Raw genomic sequence first — 18,689 nt, 5'->3', positions numbered from 1 at the left:
TAGAGAATTAAAAGATTATGTTTTCTGCATTATTTCATTTGAGAAGATTATAAGGCAAAAGAAGAAAATGAAAGGGCACATACTGCAATGTTCTCCAAAATAGAAACTGGCTGTGACCTCTTAAATGTTTTAAATGAATTTATGCATCAAATCTTCCTCCCCTTTTCCATGAATGTCCCTGTGGGAAGCAAAATTGTGCCATCTAGTGGGATTTAGACCAAGTCGTAGCTGTGCATTCCCAATGGACACTGGACACCCTACAGTCCTGTTTACATCATAGCATGGAGGCTTTTGGATTCCCCTTTGTCGCCAGGTTCAAATCCCTCCTCTGCCACAGATGCAGGAAGGGTCCATTCACCCTGCCAGTCAGAGGGCCAGAGAAGGGGAGGGGAACTTGCTTTTTCAGTTATCTGCTCAATCCTTTTTTTTTTTTTTGGCTTCTGCATTGATAAGAAAGATGGAGAAAAATAATTTTAGTGAGTACAATTTGGTAAACTTGAGGGACCAAAGCCCCAGGGTTCCCCATGAATGAAGGGTGTCCCACTTGCCAAGCAGCCAGCAGCTTTGGGATTCTGTGCTGCCCAGTTATGGAGTGGTGTATGCAGACAGAGCTGTAGCACAATCTCATTTCCTAGCATGCTTTTGTAACCATAGTTAAGCAAGAGGCTTGCTATAGATTTCAGTGCAGCTTTTAATCTTTGTCCCTTATGGACTTGTGTATCTTTATGACAGAAAGTGATTTCACAGCTTGCAATTTTTTTCTTCTGTGCTGATCATAGTGGAGAGCCATATAATATATTACTTCACTACTCAAATAGGTGCAAGAGTTGCAAGAGACTCATATACCTCTGTAAAAAAACATGATAGGTGGCCTTGGGACTGTTGTCTATTGCCTGAGTAACAAGTGAATGAGTAACAACAAGTTTTCAGTATTACTTAAAAGTAAAGTTCACTGGTCAGTCTTCAAATAATTAGCAACTCTCTTCTCTACAAACACAGAAAAAAGTGACCTTTTCCATCAAGGCATAAGCTGTTTTTCTCCAACTCAAATCATCCCCTGGAATAATTGGATCATCTTTGCCCACCGGCAGACCTTTTGTCTTCTATGAATCAACATGGAAAGGAATCTTAAGAATGTTTTGGTCATTTCTTTCGGATTTTTACTTCTCTTTACTGCTTACTCAGGACTCCAGAGCCTACAGGTAAGAGGGGCATCTCCCATTGGCTATCGGGACAGCTGGGCTGGAAGGGCATCAGGCCAACTGGTAGTGTGAAACACATCAATATTCCCATGCTGTGTCTGAGGAAGGCATGCACAGTATTTTTATAAGGTGGGTTAGAACATTAACTTGCTGCAGGTTAATATTCTTTACCCAGATTTACAGCATTTACTAAATATTTAATTCTAGTATTTTTCAAATAGCTTGCATGCTTGTGTCATGCTACTACTCTAGATCCACAAAATTTGTTTCAATGGAAACAGAAAACAAAATTAACCTGAGATGACTTTTCTCAAAAAAAGATATTGCCAAAAGGAAAACAATTCAGTTTCTGGAAAGGATTTGTTTTGAATGTTTCTAAATTGCTAAGATTTTATAATTATTATTATTGTACAGCAACATGAAATAATTAAAAATTATGTCCAAACCATTAAATAGTTTAAGTATAAAATAATACAGTAATTTCTAGGCTCATGATATAACATAATAGTAAAAAAAAATATTTTTTAATAAAGCAATTGTGACTTTACTGGCATAAACATCTTAAAACATAGTAGCAGAGATGGGTTTCTAGAATAACTTGAATACTCAAGTTACCATTAGAGCTCACTTCCTCATCCAAAATAAAAGACTGAAGGTTTCTGTTGCTGTCTATGAATGCTTCTGAGTAGATAAACACAAGGAGAAACTTTTCAGCCTAAAAGTCTCTGCTGGTCTAATGGCTGATAAATGAATAGAAGACATTGACAAGCGACTTTAGGCAAACTATTAACGTATGATCACGATCAACTGTATTGAATTTTCCAACTGGAGTGGGAATCTCTATGCCTTAAGGGTGGAACTTGATACATTACATGATGAACTTGTTTGCAATAATGACGACTTGACCTCATTTCAGGAAGAGTCTGTCCTTGTTCTGTACATCTCTCTTCTCTCCTTGAACAGCTTTTCTTTGCTGGCATTGTCAGATTCTGAACTCAGGGCTGTTCTGCAAAAACAGAGCCAAAACTTGATGGAGGTATTATGAGTTGGGGAGATTGATGAGGCAGGGCAAGATAAACCCTTGAAGCTGCAAGTCAGTCCCACCATCTGAAACAGTTGGTTAGAGCTTGGTGCTGATAACAACAAGGTTGTGGGTTCAATGCCATACAGGCATTTATTTCAGAGTGGGACTTGATGATCCTGTGGGCCCCTTCCAACTCAGAATAATCTGTGAACCTATGCACCTGTAACTGGAATATTAAACATTTTCATCATTCATTTCAATATTTCACTACCCAGACCCCCCCCCAACAACATCAACAACAAAAACCCACAAAAGAACCCAAAAAACAAACAAACAAAAACAAAAAAACAAAACCAAGACAAAACCAAAACAAAACCAAAAAAACCCAGACAGTAAAATTCATATGGTTGTGGAACCCTGGCTTTTAATTTTTGGAAGTTTGAACATGTGATAGTTCAAAAATAAAACCTCTGAGATCAGGAAGCCTCTTTGCCTGTTTACAAAGCAATCATTCCAATTCTCAAATGCCTTGGCCCTGGTCTAACAGAGACTGTCCTCACCTCACTGTCCTGGTAGTTGGCTGTCTCCAAGCGAGCTGCATGACTGCCACCATGGTCCTGCATGGCCAGACTGCACAGCCACTGCAGGCTTGGAAAGTGTTCCATGAAGCCACCAACAGCTTTGTTCCCCCACAATGCTCTCCAGTGCCACCCCCTCAGCATGCAGTCCCCCTTCCAAAATCATACTGAAGCATATCACCTACTAATCAAAACAATCAGGAAAACATTGCTAAGCAGCATAGAATTGCAGATTTGGTTGACTGGAAAGGACCTTAAAGATCATCTCGTTCCAACCCTACACCATGGGCAAGTACACCTTCCACTAAACCAGGTTGCTCAAAGCTCCATCCAGTCTGGGCTTGAACATCTCCAAGGATGGCGTATCCACAGATTCTCTGGGCAACCTCCTCCAATGCCTCACCACCCTCACAGTAAAGATTTTCTTTCTAATATCTACCCTAAATCTCTCTTTTAGTTTAAAACTTTTGCCCTTTCTTGGCCTATCACTATCTGCCTTTGTGAAAAGTCACATCCCCAACTTTTTAAGGTCCTCTTTGAGTACTGAAAGGCTGCAATGAAGTCTTCCTGGAGTCTTCTCTTCTCCTGGCTAAACAATCCCAACTCTCTCAGCCTGTCTAGGAGAGGTGGTCCATCCCTTGGATCATCTTCATGGCCCTCCTCTCCAACAGGTGCATGCCCTTCCTCTGCCAGGGACCCAAGACTGGATGCAGTGCCTCAGATGGGGACTCACCAGAGCAGAGTAGAGGGGGACATCACTTCCCTTGCCCTGCTGGTCACACTAATTTTGATGCAGCCCAGGATGCAGCTGGCCTTCTGGGCTGTAGCACACAATGTTGCTCTTGTCCATGTTCTCATGCACAGAATTCTCAAGTCCTCCCCTGCAGGGCTACTCTCAATGTGTTCTTCTCCCAGTCTGTACTCATGTCTGGGATTGCCTTGACCCAGGGGTAGCACCTTGAATTTGGACTTGTTGATCCTCATTGGGTTCACATGGACCCATTTTTCAGGCTTGTCCAGGTCTCCCAAACTGATCTTCTCATTTCAACTTTCAGAGCATCAAGACAAGAGGATAACTATTTTGAGCATAAAACTATAAAACCTGTTTAGATCAGTAAAATGCTATTCCTTCTTTGTGAAAATGTGGGTGAATCAATTACTTCTAAATACTAAGGGCCACTGTGTGCCTAGTAAGATATTTGGACCTTGGCCTCTGAAAATCTTAGAAATTTTCACACCTGTAGTTTAAAGCAAAGAATCTCCCACTATTGCTGTGCCAGCCCTTGCAGTGCAGATCTGAGAATATTCCTGCTTGAGACAACAAATGAGGGCCAAGAAAAGAGGTTATCCTTCATTCAACTTGCTTTCAAAGAGAAAATCTAACAAATAACATGAAATAATCTAAAAAATGACTTACCAAAGATTTGAATCTGGGCAATCCTCACCTAGTTTTGTATAATGTTTTCATAAATGGTCTAACATTTTGAAGAAATTTCCAAGTCCATAGTCAGTCTGTTTTGGGGAAGTGAGACAGCAATACCCAGCCCCAGATGCTATGTCTGTTTATTTCTGCCCAAAGCCATTCTCTGTACACTCTCTAGTAATATGTACCTGTGGTAAAATTTGTCTCAATGGCTGTTTTTGTCCCTGCAGAGCAGTCTCAATGCAGAAGAAGGCCTGGGTGTTGCTTCCCTTAGTGTTCTGTATGCTGCACTCACCTTATCGTCCATGTTCCTGCCTCCCATCCTCATCAAGAAGCTGGGCTGCAAGTGGACCATCGCAGTCTCTATGTGCTGCTACGTCGCCTACTCCTTAGGGAACTTCTATGCTAGCTGGTAGGATTTAAATATTTTAACCCTCTCTGTTATGTTCAAACAAAATAAGTAAGGGCAAAGTTCTTTCTTCTGTTTTTTCTCCATTCCTGCTCTAACTCTGTGTTGCAGAGTAGAAAGTTGGATGCCAAAGGTGCTACTTGGAACAAATCGAGATAAATAGATCCAGTTTTAGGTGGACCAGAGAGGTGAACATGTGCAAAGATTCAGAATGAATACACCCATCTACTCACTGATGTTGCTTCTCCAACTTGTGTTTGTAGCAGAGATTCCCCTTTGGGGGGGGAAAAATCAGGAGTTTCATTTAAAAGTCAAAAGACTTTTAGGGTTGTTTTTGAAAAGGTTGAAGGAGGACAATCTTCCAGCCAGTAGCTCTGGGAGAAGAGGACCAGAGGAGAAGGCTTACACCTGCCTAGCTCTTTCTAAAGGTGGATGACCAACTTCTGCTCTCCAGTGACAAGGGTTGCAACTGTGTAGAGGAAAGTTGTCAATATCCATCTTCTGAAGTGCATGTGCAATTTAGTTCTCAGTTTAACATAGTTTAACTTGTGAGAAGTTATGGCACATAAGCACAGACCCAGCCAGCCTTGCCTAGGCCTGGTCCCCGCCCAGACCTGCCTATGCTTGCACGGCCCAAACTTCACAAGGCTGGCCTTCTCTTGATTCCATGTAACAGATTTATGGTATCATAAAAAGGATAAATCTATTTCTTTGATGTCTGTTTTTGCTGTTGGATCTTTGGGCAAATGATTACTATGCTAATGGCAACAGCTATGCTAAATAAAGTGTTCTTTGGCAGGTACACACTTATCCCTACCTCTATGATCCTGGGCTTAGGAGGAGCACCACTCTGGTCTGCCAAATGCACTTACCTCACTATTGCTGGCACTTTGTATGCTGAGAAAGCAGGAAAAAGTGCTAAAGACATTATCAACCAATACTTTGGGATCTTCTTTCTGGTGTTTCAGACTTCCGGCGTCTGGGGAAATCTTATCTCATCCTTGATACTTAGCCAATCTTCCAATCAAGGTAAAATGTATTTAAAATTTTGGCGCTTCTTTCTATAAACATCAACTAGGTCTAGATAGATGAGAGGTAAATTTCTGCAGCTGAGCTGTCATAGTCAGTGGAAGCAGACACTTCAGATGAGAGTTAGCCCATCTGAGGATAGATGTCTGAAACAGACAAGATAAATTTCTCTCTGAAAGTGTCTATTTTCTATCAAAAATCAGCTATAAAGAGAGTTCAGACAAATAGCTAAAAAATAGAACTCTATTGAATTCTGTTTCAATTCTACTCCTGGATTGCAAAGCATAGATAGGCTGCAGGCAGTGACAGTCCTCCACGTCTGACTACTATTAGAAGTGGTTTAAAACAAAAGACAAAATACTGAACCAACCTTTTTGCTTATACTATTGGGTTGGTTTGCTGTTATGCATTCAAAATTAGTCAGACTGGTTGCTGGTCTTGCTGAAAATAAGTGCTCTACAGAGCTGTCAAGAAGAAATAGCAGTAGCTGTTGGCAGGAGGCCTCCTCTGCTGTATTTCAGGCTCAGACAGCAGATGCCAATGTAGCTTGAAGAAATCACTCAGCAGCAGTGCCCTCATTTCCCATGCATGCAATTGGTGTCAATTTTAAAAGGATAGTTATGAAGATAAATTAATATTTGGATGCCACCTTACAGATTCAAAATGCTGCGGTGTCTTATCATTGCAGTCTCCTGCATATTCCACATCATGTCAAAATCAAAACAGGATTGTTCTCCAGACATGGAGAGAATTTTCCATATACACTGCTACTATGAGCAGCAAGAAGTTACCTTTTTCCTGTCTCAGTTAAGCGCTGTGTCCTCTGAAGAGTTCTGAAATAGCTACTAGGTTAAAGCCAAATGTCAGGAAGATGGCATCAGGTTTTAATCTTTGAATCCTTGGATTTATGGCAAAGTAGTTGCCACAAGGTGTGATACTTACCTAGAATCATCCTTCCTTTAAACCTGAGGCACTGTAGGTGAAGCACCATTAAAGTAGAATGCTGGCAGACCTTTTCAAGTGCAGTGGAGCCCTGCTGACCTGATCCCAGAGCCACATGATATCTCAGGGGGGAATATTTCTTTTCTGATTTCACTTGCAGGGTAGAGGCAGTGGTGCAGCTGTGGGGTCTGTACAGACTGCAACCATTTGACTGTCCTCTGCCTCGCAGAACACATCGTTTTAACAAGAGAAATAAAATACTGGTGGTTTTTTGGTCTTGTTTTACTTTTGAGGATGTTCCTCCAAATTTAAAAGATACTTATTTTTTTATCTATTACATGGAATCTCAGAAAAATCTGTGTTCCTGTGAACAGCTCTCAAAGCCAAAGGCTTTGCACATCTTCATGACAGTGATGAGTAGTTATAACATAAATTTCTCTACTGTGCCTTCTCAGTGGGACACAGCTTTAATCTAGAGGGAACCTCTTTGCTGGGGTGAGGGGGTAAGAATCTCCATGCAATTCTTTTTCTCTCCTCTGAGGCTTGTGCAAAGGCATCCATTCATATTTTTATGTACTTCAAATGCATAATTTCGCTGAGCAGTAGGAAAGATACAGCCTGTATCTGGAGAATCAAAATGGATAAAATTCAGACATGTACCTACTCTAGACATATTGCCTGCACCACTACATCCAGACACAGCGAGGCAAAGTTACACCATATGGTAATACCAGAACCAAAGACAGTAATCGGTGTAAATTACAAGAGTCATCCTTCCTCATTCAACAATATTAGAGCTTCAATTCAAGAGAAACAGTGCAAACCCTGCCTTGCAGTTTGCATATGACTAATTGCATGTGCAGCTTCATCTTCAGATGATGCAGGAACCGATAAAAAACTTGTTTTACACATTTCCACCCTTCATTCATGTGACTCACCTTTTGCATATGGCAATTTTGCTGAAGGTCTGTTTGTCTATTTTTTGCTGAAGGTCTGTAGTAGTAGTGACTATAATAAGGTAATGTTTTTTTTTACATTACTACATTTTATTTTATGTTAAACCTAAAGTTGTTTATGAAGCTGGTTAGACAGCTGATTCACATCACAGCAGCTTTGATGGGAAGCAATGAGGAAAAACACACTAAAAGTAGTTACACAATAAGCTTAATTGAAAAATTATGGATCAGCTCTTCCTCAAGGAATCAGCCAAGGTACAGCTGTATTGCCCTTTATTGTGCTTGGACCAGAGACAAATTCTTCAGTGAAAGCACTAAAATTACTGTGTGGCTTTGGATCATCCTCCTCCAGGAGACAGTTTATTCAGGCTTACATTTTGGGTTAGCTTTTATTATTTACCAAGAGAGTACTGGAGGAAGTGGGCACAGTGTGCTGGTGACAGTGTGTGAGTACATGTGTGTTTGTGGCTGTGACATATGCTCTGCACAAAAGTGATAGGACTGCACAAAGCAAAGGTCTTATTGCAAACCCTGCTGAGCTGTTAGTTTCAACTGTGTTCTTAGAAAGTCATAAAGGCAGTAGTAAAATAATAAAGTCAGGAATAGCAGGGTACTTGGAGGACTGAAATACTGTGTAATAATAATTTGAATTTATATTAATAAAATGTTTGGAGGTGATTTCTGTTCCTGTAACATATACAGAAATTATCTGGAGATGAAAATGCAGGGCAGCTGTAAGAACTGAAGTCCATCAGTCCTTTGCTGGTGTAAACTTAAAGGCCTATCTCTTGAAGTATTATGATTAAGAGGTAAAAATATGTACTCAAAATTTGAATACTGCAAATTGAGCTTGGATTCAGATTTCAGCTCTAACTTGAGTCCCTGTCCTCATGTAACCATTAATTCAGTGTTTGATGTCTCCTTTGTTTCTCTTAAACCAAAATTTGCGTGTGTTAAATGGGGATTCTGAAGTTAAATATCTCTAATCAGGAAAGACTTGAAACCAGGAGCAATCACTAAGCACTGGATTCCTTACATTCTCATATCCTTGCACATAGTGTGGACTTACCTGATCTCTTCACTGACCTGCCTTTCATTTGGTTCTCAATTAGGGGAGATCTCAGAAGAAGACCTGGAATGCTGTGGAGCATATGACTGCCTGACTGATACCACTAACAGCACTGGCTCAGAAAGACCCTCTGACTCCTTAATCTACACACTGTTAGGGGTCTATACTGGTGAGTGATCCACACAACCTTTAATCACTATCACTGATGGAGAGCCTCGTACTAGTGGAATCTAGCATGGCTTTGCAGATGAAGATTCTGACTTTCTCCTTCAATCTAATTTGCTAAAGGAACATGAGATATGTGAGAGCTATAAACAACTCCTTCCTAAATATGCAAGGATTAACTGCGTGAGGAAAGTTCTGAAAAGTATCCCACTCAAAAGAAGTTATTTTCTGGATAAAGGAAAGTATCTGGTGCACCTTAGCTCTGTCAGAATATTTTCACTGTCTCTGAACATAGAGGTAGTCTCTGTGCTGAGACAAAAACATAGAATTTGCCATACACTCCAACAGAGTGTATGTGATCAAGGCAGGGCCAGGTCTCAGTGCACAGGGACATTGCAGAAAACTCTTCCTCTGTCCCCATCCTCCATTCCTAATTGGTGGGAAAGTGTGAAAGATATGCCCCCACTCTCCTCCCAGAATGTACTGGAGCTGATGGCTTTCTGCTCAAGGCATGTTTGTCTGTAAAGTTTAAATTTAAATTTGATGACTAACATATACAGCACTTCCTTAGGCTTTGTGCATACAAAGTGAATGCAACCCTGCTTCCTCCTGACCCTGCGTCACCGGGGTTTCGTTTTTCTTTGAAGCTCTTAATAAAAGAGATGTCTTTTCTTACCTCAAGGGAGAGTAACCGGCTAAATATTTCGTTCACAGACATTTTTAAAATGTGTCCTCTATTTGGTGGCTGAATGCTTGTTTTGCCCAGCTTGGGGGGAGAAAATAATGGATAACTCTTCTGCTGTTTTGCTTTCTCAAGGACTGTGAATGTTTGTATTTATGGTCTTATCAACTCCTATAAAGCCATGCCATTATCTCCTACAATTGCTCTTTATTCCTTTAACGTATTTGTTATATATATTTTTTCTAAAAATATGGATGTCCTGCTCTCATCTATTCAAGTCCAGCAATCAGTCCATAAGTACTAATAAACACTCTGGCAGAACAAATAATGACTTGAATCACAAAGGATTTACAGCTCAGCCACAGTGGGGAACCAGGACACTGGAGAAATTTTAGGAGACATGGATGAAAAATAATAAGCAATAAAAAATGAGGCAATTTATTGTAAATCTGCTGATGTATTTGGATATTAAAAGTTCACAGTAGAGACAATATCCATAAACATATTATAGGAGTGCATTAAATAAGCAAAGTGGATGGAAAGAGGTGGTCAGTTCTCATCTTACTCTGAACTGTAGTTCTTTCCATGGATGGAATTCTAGTCAGCATAAGTGAGGAAACATTATCATGCCCTGCATCCTTAATGAAGCAATCAGTTGTGAATCTATGGTTGTCTCGTACATTATGAGGCATGGTTGACTTCTTGATAACATGAAAAAAATTGTTTTGATTCACTACACAAGCAATAAATCTAGACTGATACATACATGATCATTTTCTGATTAACTACTCTATATATTCTTTTATATCCTGCTTCTGCTTGGAAATTATAGGTTTGAAGTTGTAACTTCCATCCTTTCAAGTTAACTAGAGCTGCTCACTATCATCTTCAAAACAGCATATATTCCATACTCAAAGCATGGTTCTGAGCCAAAAAAAAAAGAGGCACAACATATACTGGGTTTCAAGACAGCATTTATTTTTCTTTCCATGTATTTGAAAGAAGAGCCCCGCTAGCCATGAAAACCTTGGCACTGGAAGTGAGTATTCCTCTCTCTGGTTGATTTAAAGCCTTGTGATAGCTCCCGAGGGAGGGAGCTGTTTCTGGCCAGCTCCCATGGCCGTGGCCCGGGGCTGCCCTGGCAGGGTGAGCCGTCACCCTCTGCGGCCGGCGGCTGTCACACAGCCCAGCACAGCTGAGCTCAGGGGATTTGCCAGCGCACAGCTGTATGCAGAAGATGTGACTGCAGATCAGGCCTTCTTGTTTATACAGAAATGGCCTTTACACTGAAGCGGAATCTGAGGCAGCTGCCAAAATATCCCACAGAGAGCTAAGCACCAAGTCAGAGCAGTAACAGCAGCAAGCAACTTCCCATCATTCTTTCAGCATTCCTCAGTTTTTCATGAACTTTTTGTTTTGCTGTTTTTTGCAGGTAGTGGTGTGCTAGCCGTGTTGCTGGTTATTATATTTCTGGACCAGATCAAATCTGACCAAGCAGAGACTGAGAAAGAAAAAACACCCTTTTGGTCTACGTTCCTAGCAACTTTGCGGCATCTTAAAGATAAAAGACAGTGTCTTCTAATCCCTCTGACAATGTACAGTGGGTTTGAACAGGCATTTCTTAGTGGTGACTTCTCAAAGGTATGCATGTAAATGAAAATATATTTCTGTCTGATTTTTTTGTGCTGTTGCATCTTATTATTACATCTGATCAATATTTATTTGTCAAATGAAGATTTTTTTAATGATGATTTGTGGATTGCAAAATTACTGCTCGCTTCTACATGAATGACCTCTGAGTGACATCTTCAAACAGCAGTAAATATGTCCCTTGGAATAGCCTCAAAAATAATGCAGTAGAGAGCTTAACTCACCAGTGGAGGCTGCAGCAGAGAGCTACAGGTTCAAACTCTTCACCTTGTTGTAAATAACAAACTGGGAGAAAAGCCAGAAGCCAGCAAAGCTTTCATATCTTCCTTCCTCTTCTGGTTTCCCTAGAGTTTGTATAAATGCAAGTCAGCACACATTCCACATACTTTATTTTGACAACTTTTACGGTAAGAGGGCAAGGCCTCAGCATGGCTGGCTGAAAGCTCTCGCCAGTCACTCCTGCAGCAGGTCCAGAGCCTGACAGACTGAAGGGATTCAAACCACCTCTGCTCCTCCAGTTTCTCAGCAAACCTCGACATGCAGCAGGTGTGTTCTCCTGGCATTTGTCGAGGAAGCCTTGAAAGAAAAAGGGCAACCTTCCTGAGCTGCTTCTTTCATGCTTAAGGCTTTCAAACCTTGCATATAAATCAGATGGAACGGTGCACTTGTTGCTGTGCTGGAACGGATTGAAAGGGGCTCTCCATGGCAACCTCCACTGGTTATATGCTCTTATAGAAGAGGTCCTCTTATTTTTTGGGAGCTGCTCTGTCATGACCATAGTGTCAATCATCAATTTTCATCTCTTGGGCTACCATGGGAAGGGCAGAAAATTCTTAATGCTACTTCCAGGAGTGTTATTTGTACAGCAAGCAGTGCTCAGATTTGTTCTGCTTGTTACTGCCCTGTTTGCATGGCATCAGTCTGATTGGGAACTGGGGAAGCAAAGTTGCCCCTGAAGGCCAGCTATGTCAATGCAGCAGAGACTTGTATGCAAAATCTCTAGCAGTGGTCTTTTTATCTCATCCATGCTGGCTATTTACCAAACACTCAGGCTAAGATTCCTGAACTTTAGCTGTTTATTTTTATCAAAGAAAATGTGACACCACTATCCTTTGTCTTCCAGAGTTTTGTGACCTGTGCCCTGGGGATACAGTATGTTGGCTATATGATGATCTGCTTTGCAGGTATAAATTCCCTCTGCTCTCTGCTCTTTGGAAGGATCTCCCAGTTCACGGGTAGAAAACTTCTATTTGCATTAGGTATGTAGAGATTTCTTGAATGACTGATCACCACATGTAATCAAATCCACTACTCCCTCCTTTGCATGTACAAAGGGATAGCTTGCTGTCAGCTATCAATTAAAACCAAAGTCAGTCTAGAGGCAGACTTCACAAACTTCACTCATGAGAAGAGAGGCAGCTCAGCTCACATCTAAGCACTGTATTGCTGTCTTTGCCTTACATTGCTTTGCTGGTGATGTAAGTTCAGCCTGCTTTGGAGGGCTCTATCTGTGCAGGAAGTGCCCTAGAGCTTTGGTGCTTTATAGCTCTGATGCAGCCAATGAGAAATGATCTTACCATGCAGATGTTGAAACTTGCACTATCATAAGTAGGATTTCTCCACTGGGCCGAAACCTCCTCACCGTTATGGAGTGAAAGCAAGTCACTGTTGACCTGAGTCTCAGGAAATTGCAAACTTGGAAATTTCAGTGAAATTTCAGGAAGATTTTTAAAAGTTGGCCTGTTGTCCTTTTTACTACTTGTTCTATAGGGAGAAAAGTAGAAGTCATGTATCAGGCTAGAATAACTTAAGGGCTTGTGTATGGGACAGTAATTTTCATGTTGCCTTGAGAAAAGATTTGAATATTTAAGAACATCTCCCCCTCCAGAGAACATTGTTCTAATGAGTAATGGAGGCATTAAAAAATACCAACAAATATTTCTTTTGTGGCTCTATGCATTATGCATACGGAAGTGGACTAATACCCTATTTCCACTATGCAATAATTTGTATTATTAGAAACATCACTGATAGATCAATATGCATCAAGATATTCTAGCCATTTTGTCCACAGGAAATTTTAAACCTGGACAAGGAAGAAGAAATTTAGAGCACTTTCTTTTATGGTCACTAGCTCATAGATTCTTCTGTCTGTTCTAGGTGCGTGTCTCAATCTATAAAACTCAGATATAAAAAAACTCCAAAAAACCAAAAACCAAAAACATATAATAGTAGCAATAAATAATTAAATCTCCTCCAAGACTGTAGTGTTAGAAATTGAATACCTCTGAACCTCTCAATTCTGTTTAGTGGTCATTTTACTCAGCCTATGAATGTGCACCTGTGGGGGGGAAAAAAAATCTGTGACTCATTTACAAACCACTTTTCAAAAGAAAGACCCAAAGCCACCCTCTAGAAATCCTTAATTGTCCCCTCTGGCCCTAAATGAAAACCTCATTTAAGACAAGGAGAGCAGAAGTGTGTTTGCTCCCCCTTCCCACATGCCTCACATGACTGCAAGCCTTTCAGAAGCTGCTTCTCCTACTCAGTGGTTCCTGTCCTTTGGGCTGCAACCATATCAGCACTGAGGATCTCTCAGCTCAGGACCCTGCTCAGAATTATGAACTAGACACTGTCAAAGGCCTGCATTGTCTTGTGTTTCATGTGATATCGGCTCAGTCAGCACAAAACTCAATGAACCAGAAAGATTTTAAGATTGCCTTGTGCTTTCGTTGGGGGTAGAATAAAAAAGTGTTATCTACCACAATCTGTCCCGATTATAATTGCATGTATGTTTCTCTTCTTTATTTCCTTCTAAATCAACAGCTGCAGTTCTGAACACAAGCTGTTTAATAACAGTACTGCTCTGGAAACCTGATCCCAAGCAGCTTGCTGTGTTTTTTGTAATCCCTGGTCTTTGGGGTGTATCTGATGCTGTTTGGCAAACACAAACTAATGGTAAGTCCTGATGAAAATGAAATGTATTTTCTCAAGGTATAAGAGTCTGCATGTTTGATTCTATGAAACAATGCTGCGTAACAATGATAATGGCTTTCAGAGAGCAGCTAAGAAATGTTAATTCATTGGAAAGCAGAAGAAATAGAACAAGTTGGAAGTAAGCATGCAAAATACTCATTAAACCAAGTTTTCCAAGATGAAGAGAGAGGAATACTGCAGAAGATGGTAATGGGTATTCAGAATAAATATTCTGGAGGAGTATAAGTATTTCAAAGTAATTTAGAAAATAAGAAGAATTATACATTTAGTCTGTCTTTTGCAATAAAGGAGAGCACTCTGGATAAAATTAACTCAAAGCTCAGCAACAAAAGAAGAAGAAAATTGTCTGTTAGGAGATATTGGAAAAAAAATGTAGGAGAAAACCACAGAAAGCAATATTATGCAGCCAAGTAACTTCATACAGCTCTGATTTACTCCATTTCAAAACTCATAATCCAGTGTGATTATGCATAAGTAGGCAATAAAAAGCAGCAAGGTCATGGGGCACTTTTCCTTGAAGGAAGAATAAAAAGCTAGGAATCTTTAGCCTGGACAAGAGGTAAGTATGGAAAGCAGTCAGTAAGGTAATTAATTGTACGGGGAAGGTGACTTGAAATTAATGATATCTCCTAAAAGCAGGATTAGGGACACCAGATAAAGCTATCAGGCAGACGCCTGTATAGAAATCAAAATGAATAGTATTTCTCACACAATGCAAAAACAAAGTATGGAATTCATCGCCAAATATTTAAGCTGGAATTATAATACATCATTACAAAATCACTTCAGGGCAAAGTGCTCCTCTGGGCACACATCAGGTTATGTGTCTTGGCCTTCCTTCCTCTGATCCCTTTGGTTGTTTCAGGGCCTTAGAAGATTTCACCCACTAGATAAAGTGTCATGTTCCTCCTGAGGAGCCAGATGGAAAGCATGGCAGTCCAGTGCCTGGCACTGATAGTGACCTCCTTTCAAGCACATGTCCCTGCCTCTAGCACAGGGCCAGCATCATTCTCTGCCCCTCCAGCAGCTCCAGCTCATGTGCCCTAGAGGAGAGCTAGTACACACATCAAGGGACACCCTCTCATCATCTCACATCCTTACCAGAGGCTTGTGCCTTAGGCAAAATTTTTAAATCACTGCTCTTAATTATACTTAGGGCCATGGAAGGAGAACATCAGTGAGGATTTGCTCTCTCCTAAGCAAAGCTGTTCATTCATTTCCTGCTTCTTCAGCCACAGTCATTCTGACTGCTCTGCAAGTTTATTCCTAACACTTTTGAGAACTTATCTTAGTCTTCCACTGGGATAAAGGACCTGTCCTTTGTCCTGCTTCTGTCTTATCCAGAAAGCCTTGTCCTTGGATACTGTGCTTCTTTCAGAATCACAGTGGAGTTAGGGATGGAAAGGATGTCTGGGCTTCAACTCCTTTGCTCTAGCAGGGCCATCTGGGCACAGCCACTTTCTCAGGACCATGCCCAGGGACCCTTTGATATTTTCCAGAGAAGGACACTCCACATCCTCTCTGGGCAACCTGGGACAGTACTCAGTCACCCTCATAGTAAAAAAAAGAATCCTGATGTTCAGAGGAAACCACATGTATTTCAATTTATGCCCATCTCCTCTTACCCACTTTTCTTGGACACCACTGAAAAGAGCTGGGCTTTGTACCCCCTGTTCTAGCATTTACATACATTTGAGATGCTCTTGAGGAGCATGTTTCTTCAGTAAGGCTCCTGCACAACTGACAAAAATGCACCTGAGGCCCACATTAGGGAAAAAAGGGGTAAGTACAGAGGACTTGAGTCCTCTGAGAAATCTGAGAAGGTGGCTGAGAAGTGACTGTAGAATCCAAACCCCGAGATGAGGCAAAGACAGTGGACAATGCTTCATGCTTACTTGATGGTGAGTGAGCTCTGCAACTATGTGACTGGATTAGTCTCTATTTACAGCACTGTTTCAGGTCATCTCCATTCCCAGATTCCTGCAAGATACTTGTGAAAATTTCCCATTTGTGTGAAAATTTTCACATTTGGAAAACACCCAAATGTTCTTTCTCCTTGCATAGTGTTTTTTTTTTTTTGTTTTTGGTCTGTACCTTACTCAGCTGTTTCACAGCCCCCATTTATAAAATTACACAAAGCTCTCTTTGTCACATTGTCACAGTGAAACATCAAGTGATGGCATGAAAGAGATGAATTGAGAGGTGCAGTGACATTGCCCACAATGCTGCATCCCAGAATAGGATCTTCAGTTTGACATATCCATATAGGACTAAATGTCTTCTCCCCTTCAAAGGTTTTATACAGATATACATCTCTTGAGAAATTCCCAGCATCAAAGACTATGAGGTAAGACCTCCAAAATAACATTGGTTTACAAGGTCTGTGGTCCTTCCTTTGCTGAGCTCCCATGAATGCTGCAGATGAACCAGTGAATACACAAATGGCACGGTGCCACATAGTTAAGGCATTCTTTGGTTTCCTTTGTGCTCCTGAGGATAGTTAATACTCGAGTACCCCCTAGAGGATATGTAGGCTCACAGTGGATGAGTCACTTCATCTCAGAAAGTTTTCCTGACATGTTTGTGTTTGTCTGTGGAGGCTCTCACTTATTTCTAATGAAAGCTACCTCATTTCAGAGCATGTACTGCTCTTTCTTATCTAACTTGAGCACAGATGCTTATATTGACCACTGACAAAAACTGTACCTGGGGCACAACAAGTGTGCCACATGGAACTATCAGGTGGACTACAGTTAAACCAAGTTCTTTCCAGGCTGATTTGTGTCTTTAGAAAGAATATTAGTCTAAAGAGTTAATAAACCCGGACTCAAATAATTTCTCGCAGTCCTGTTACATATCCATGCCTACTAGTACCAGGGGAATGAGTGGGAAAAAAGGCAGTGGAAAAAAACCAGGACAATTTCCATGGAAGTGGACTGTGAAATTTCAGAACTAGCAGCCTCTTCACTCACTCAGCCCAGCAGGTCCTGCGGAAGCTCATCCAGGCAATTTGCTTCAAAATAGCAAACATGTACCAGCTGAAAACCAGATAACCTTTCAACATGGAACTGCCATGGCGTTAGAAACCTTCCTAATACCTTTCTAGAAGATAACACTGTGCATATCAGGAAATTAGTATGAACAATTTGTACTTTTTCATTTATTAGGCAAAACTGTGAAGGATTATCATATCTACACTCCACTGAGCCAGTTTAATGAACTTGTGATGCACTTGTCCAGATTTTCCGTCATGCCTAAATTGAAACAATTCAGCAAATGTCCTCTTGCAGTCATCAGGACACATAAGCTTTTCATACAGACTAAGTCTTTCCCTATTTAACAAAACTGAAGGGGTAGCTAAATCTACTCAGATTTTTCAGAGAACTTTGCATTCCTCTTTGCCTTTTGGCTGAATGGACATATTTCAAACAGATGTGTTCTTAGACAAGTGGGTGAAAAGAGTCAAAGTTCGTTATATTCTTCTCCTTCCCTCTGCACACACCATATCTAAGTGAGAGTAAATGTCCTGCTCTTTGTCACTGCTGGTGCTAGCTCAGCAGTCAGAGGAAAGCAAACTCTCTGCCCTTCCCTATGTGCTTCACTAGTCAGACTTGGAGGCTGGAATCCCTCCCTCAATCCCAGTGGTCTGTGTGTAACTGACTGAGCTCATTGGGACCTTCCCAACTGCATTAGGATGATCAGTTGAACTAAGTCTCAATGTCAAGTAAGTTTTCCAGTTGCTGCCTGGAAGTTCTGTATGTATCAAGGATATTCTACTTGCTAACCCATCCATGACATGAAAATTTGAAAAACTGGTTGATTAAGAGAGACATTTCTTACCTGCATACTTAATCTGGGCCCATGTTGCGAAAGCTTGTAGGGATTTGGTATGAGCTTATCAATAGTTATACATAGAGACTCTACAATGTCAATGCCTCCTTTTTCTCCGTACTTACTTGTTCATCAGTGCAAAACTTGAATTTTGTGGCTAATAATTTGAAAGAAGAAGTCATGCCATCTTACTTCAGTAGGTCACTTTATTTCTTCCTTATTTGCATTTCTGTTCCCCTTTTCTTCCATGTTCTCTATTTTGTTGTGTTTATTTTGCTAGGCCACTTCATTCACAGAAGCACAACAAATTTTTTAAGACAAGGCTTGTATTTTCCTTTCTCTGACATTTATGAGGGAGTGTCTGTCTTCCCCATTGTGCTCTATTCATTCCCTTTGCAGAAAATACGTGGTTGCAGATTTAATCTTCACAAGACATGTTTTTCCTTCCTTTCTTCCTTCCTTCCAGCACTTTATGGCATTTTATTTGAGAAAAACAAGGAGGCTGCCTTTGCAAATTACCGTCTCTGGGAATCAGTTGGATTTGTCATCGCCTTCGCTTACAGCACCAAACTGCGAGTCTACATCAAAGCCTCCATTGTTCTGTCTGTGCTTGTGCTGTCCATGCTGACCTACGGAGCAGTGGAGTACCTCGAGGCTAAGAGCTCCCCTGGGACACCTGCTGCTACAAAGAAGGAAAATGGGGGACCCCACTCCCAGGAAACACACATGTAA

At 40.9% G+C, this 18,689-nt stretch overlaps 1 protein-coding gene across 1 annotated transcript; it reads left to right on the top strand.

Moving 5' to 3' along the window:
* The first annotated feature begins 1,115 nt into the window (after positions 1-1,115).
* Positions 1,116-18,689, top strand: UNC93A (unc-93 homolog A). The gene is made up of 8 exons (XM_058021143.1): positions 1,116-1,202; positions 4,458-4,639; positions 5,436-5,665; positions 8,676-8,801; positions 10,912-11,120; positions 12,253-12,388; positions 13,956-14,087; positions 18,424-18,689. Exons 1-8 carry the CDS (start codon positions 1,116-1,118, stop codon positions 18,687-18,689), a joined length of 1,368 nt encoding a protein of 455 aa, XP_057877126.1.

Source organism: Melospiza georgiana, chromosome 3, assembly GCF_028018845.1.
Source record: "Melospiza georgiana isolate bMelGeo1 chromosome 3, bMelGeo1.pri, whole genome shotgun sequence".
In the NCBI taxonomy this organism is placed as follows: Eukaryota; Metazoa; Chordata; class Aves; order Passeriformes; family Passerellidae; genus Melospiza; species Melospiza georgiana.
This window is presented reverse-complemented; position numbering and strand designations above follow the sequence as displayed.

Bases quoted from the DNA above. Each gene is read 5' to 3' on its own strand.
- UNC93A (XM_058021143.1), top strand. From the start codon at position 1,116: ATGGAAAGGAATCTTAAGAATGTTTTGGTCATTTCTTTCGGATTTTTA. The intron at 1,203-4,457 runs GTAAGAGGGGCA...TTGTCCCTGCAG, and splicing joins CAGGACTCCAGAGCCTACAG to AGCAGTCTCAATGCAGAAGA. The intron at 14,088-18,423 runs GTAAGTCCTGAT...CCTTCCTTCCAG, and splicing joins TTGGCAAACACAAACTAATG to CACTTTATGGCATTTTATTT.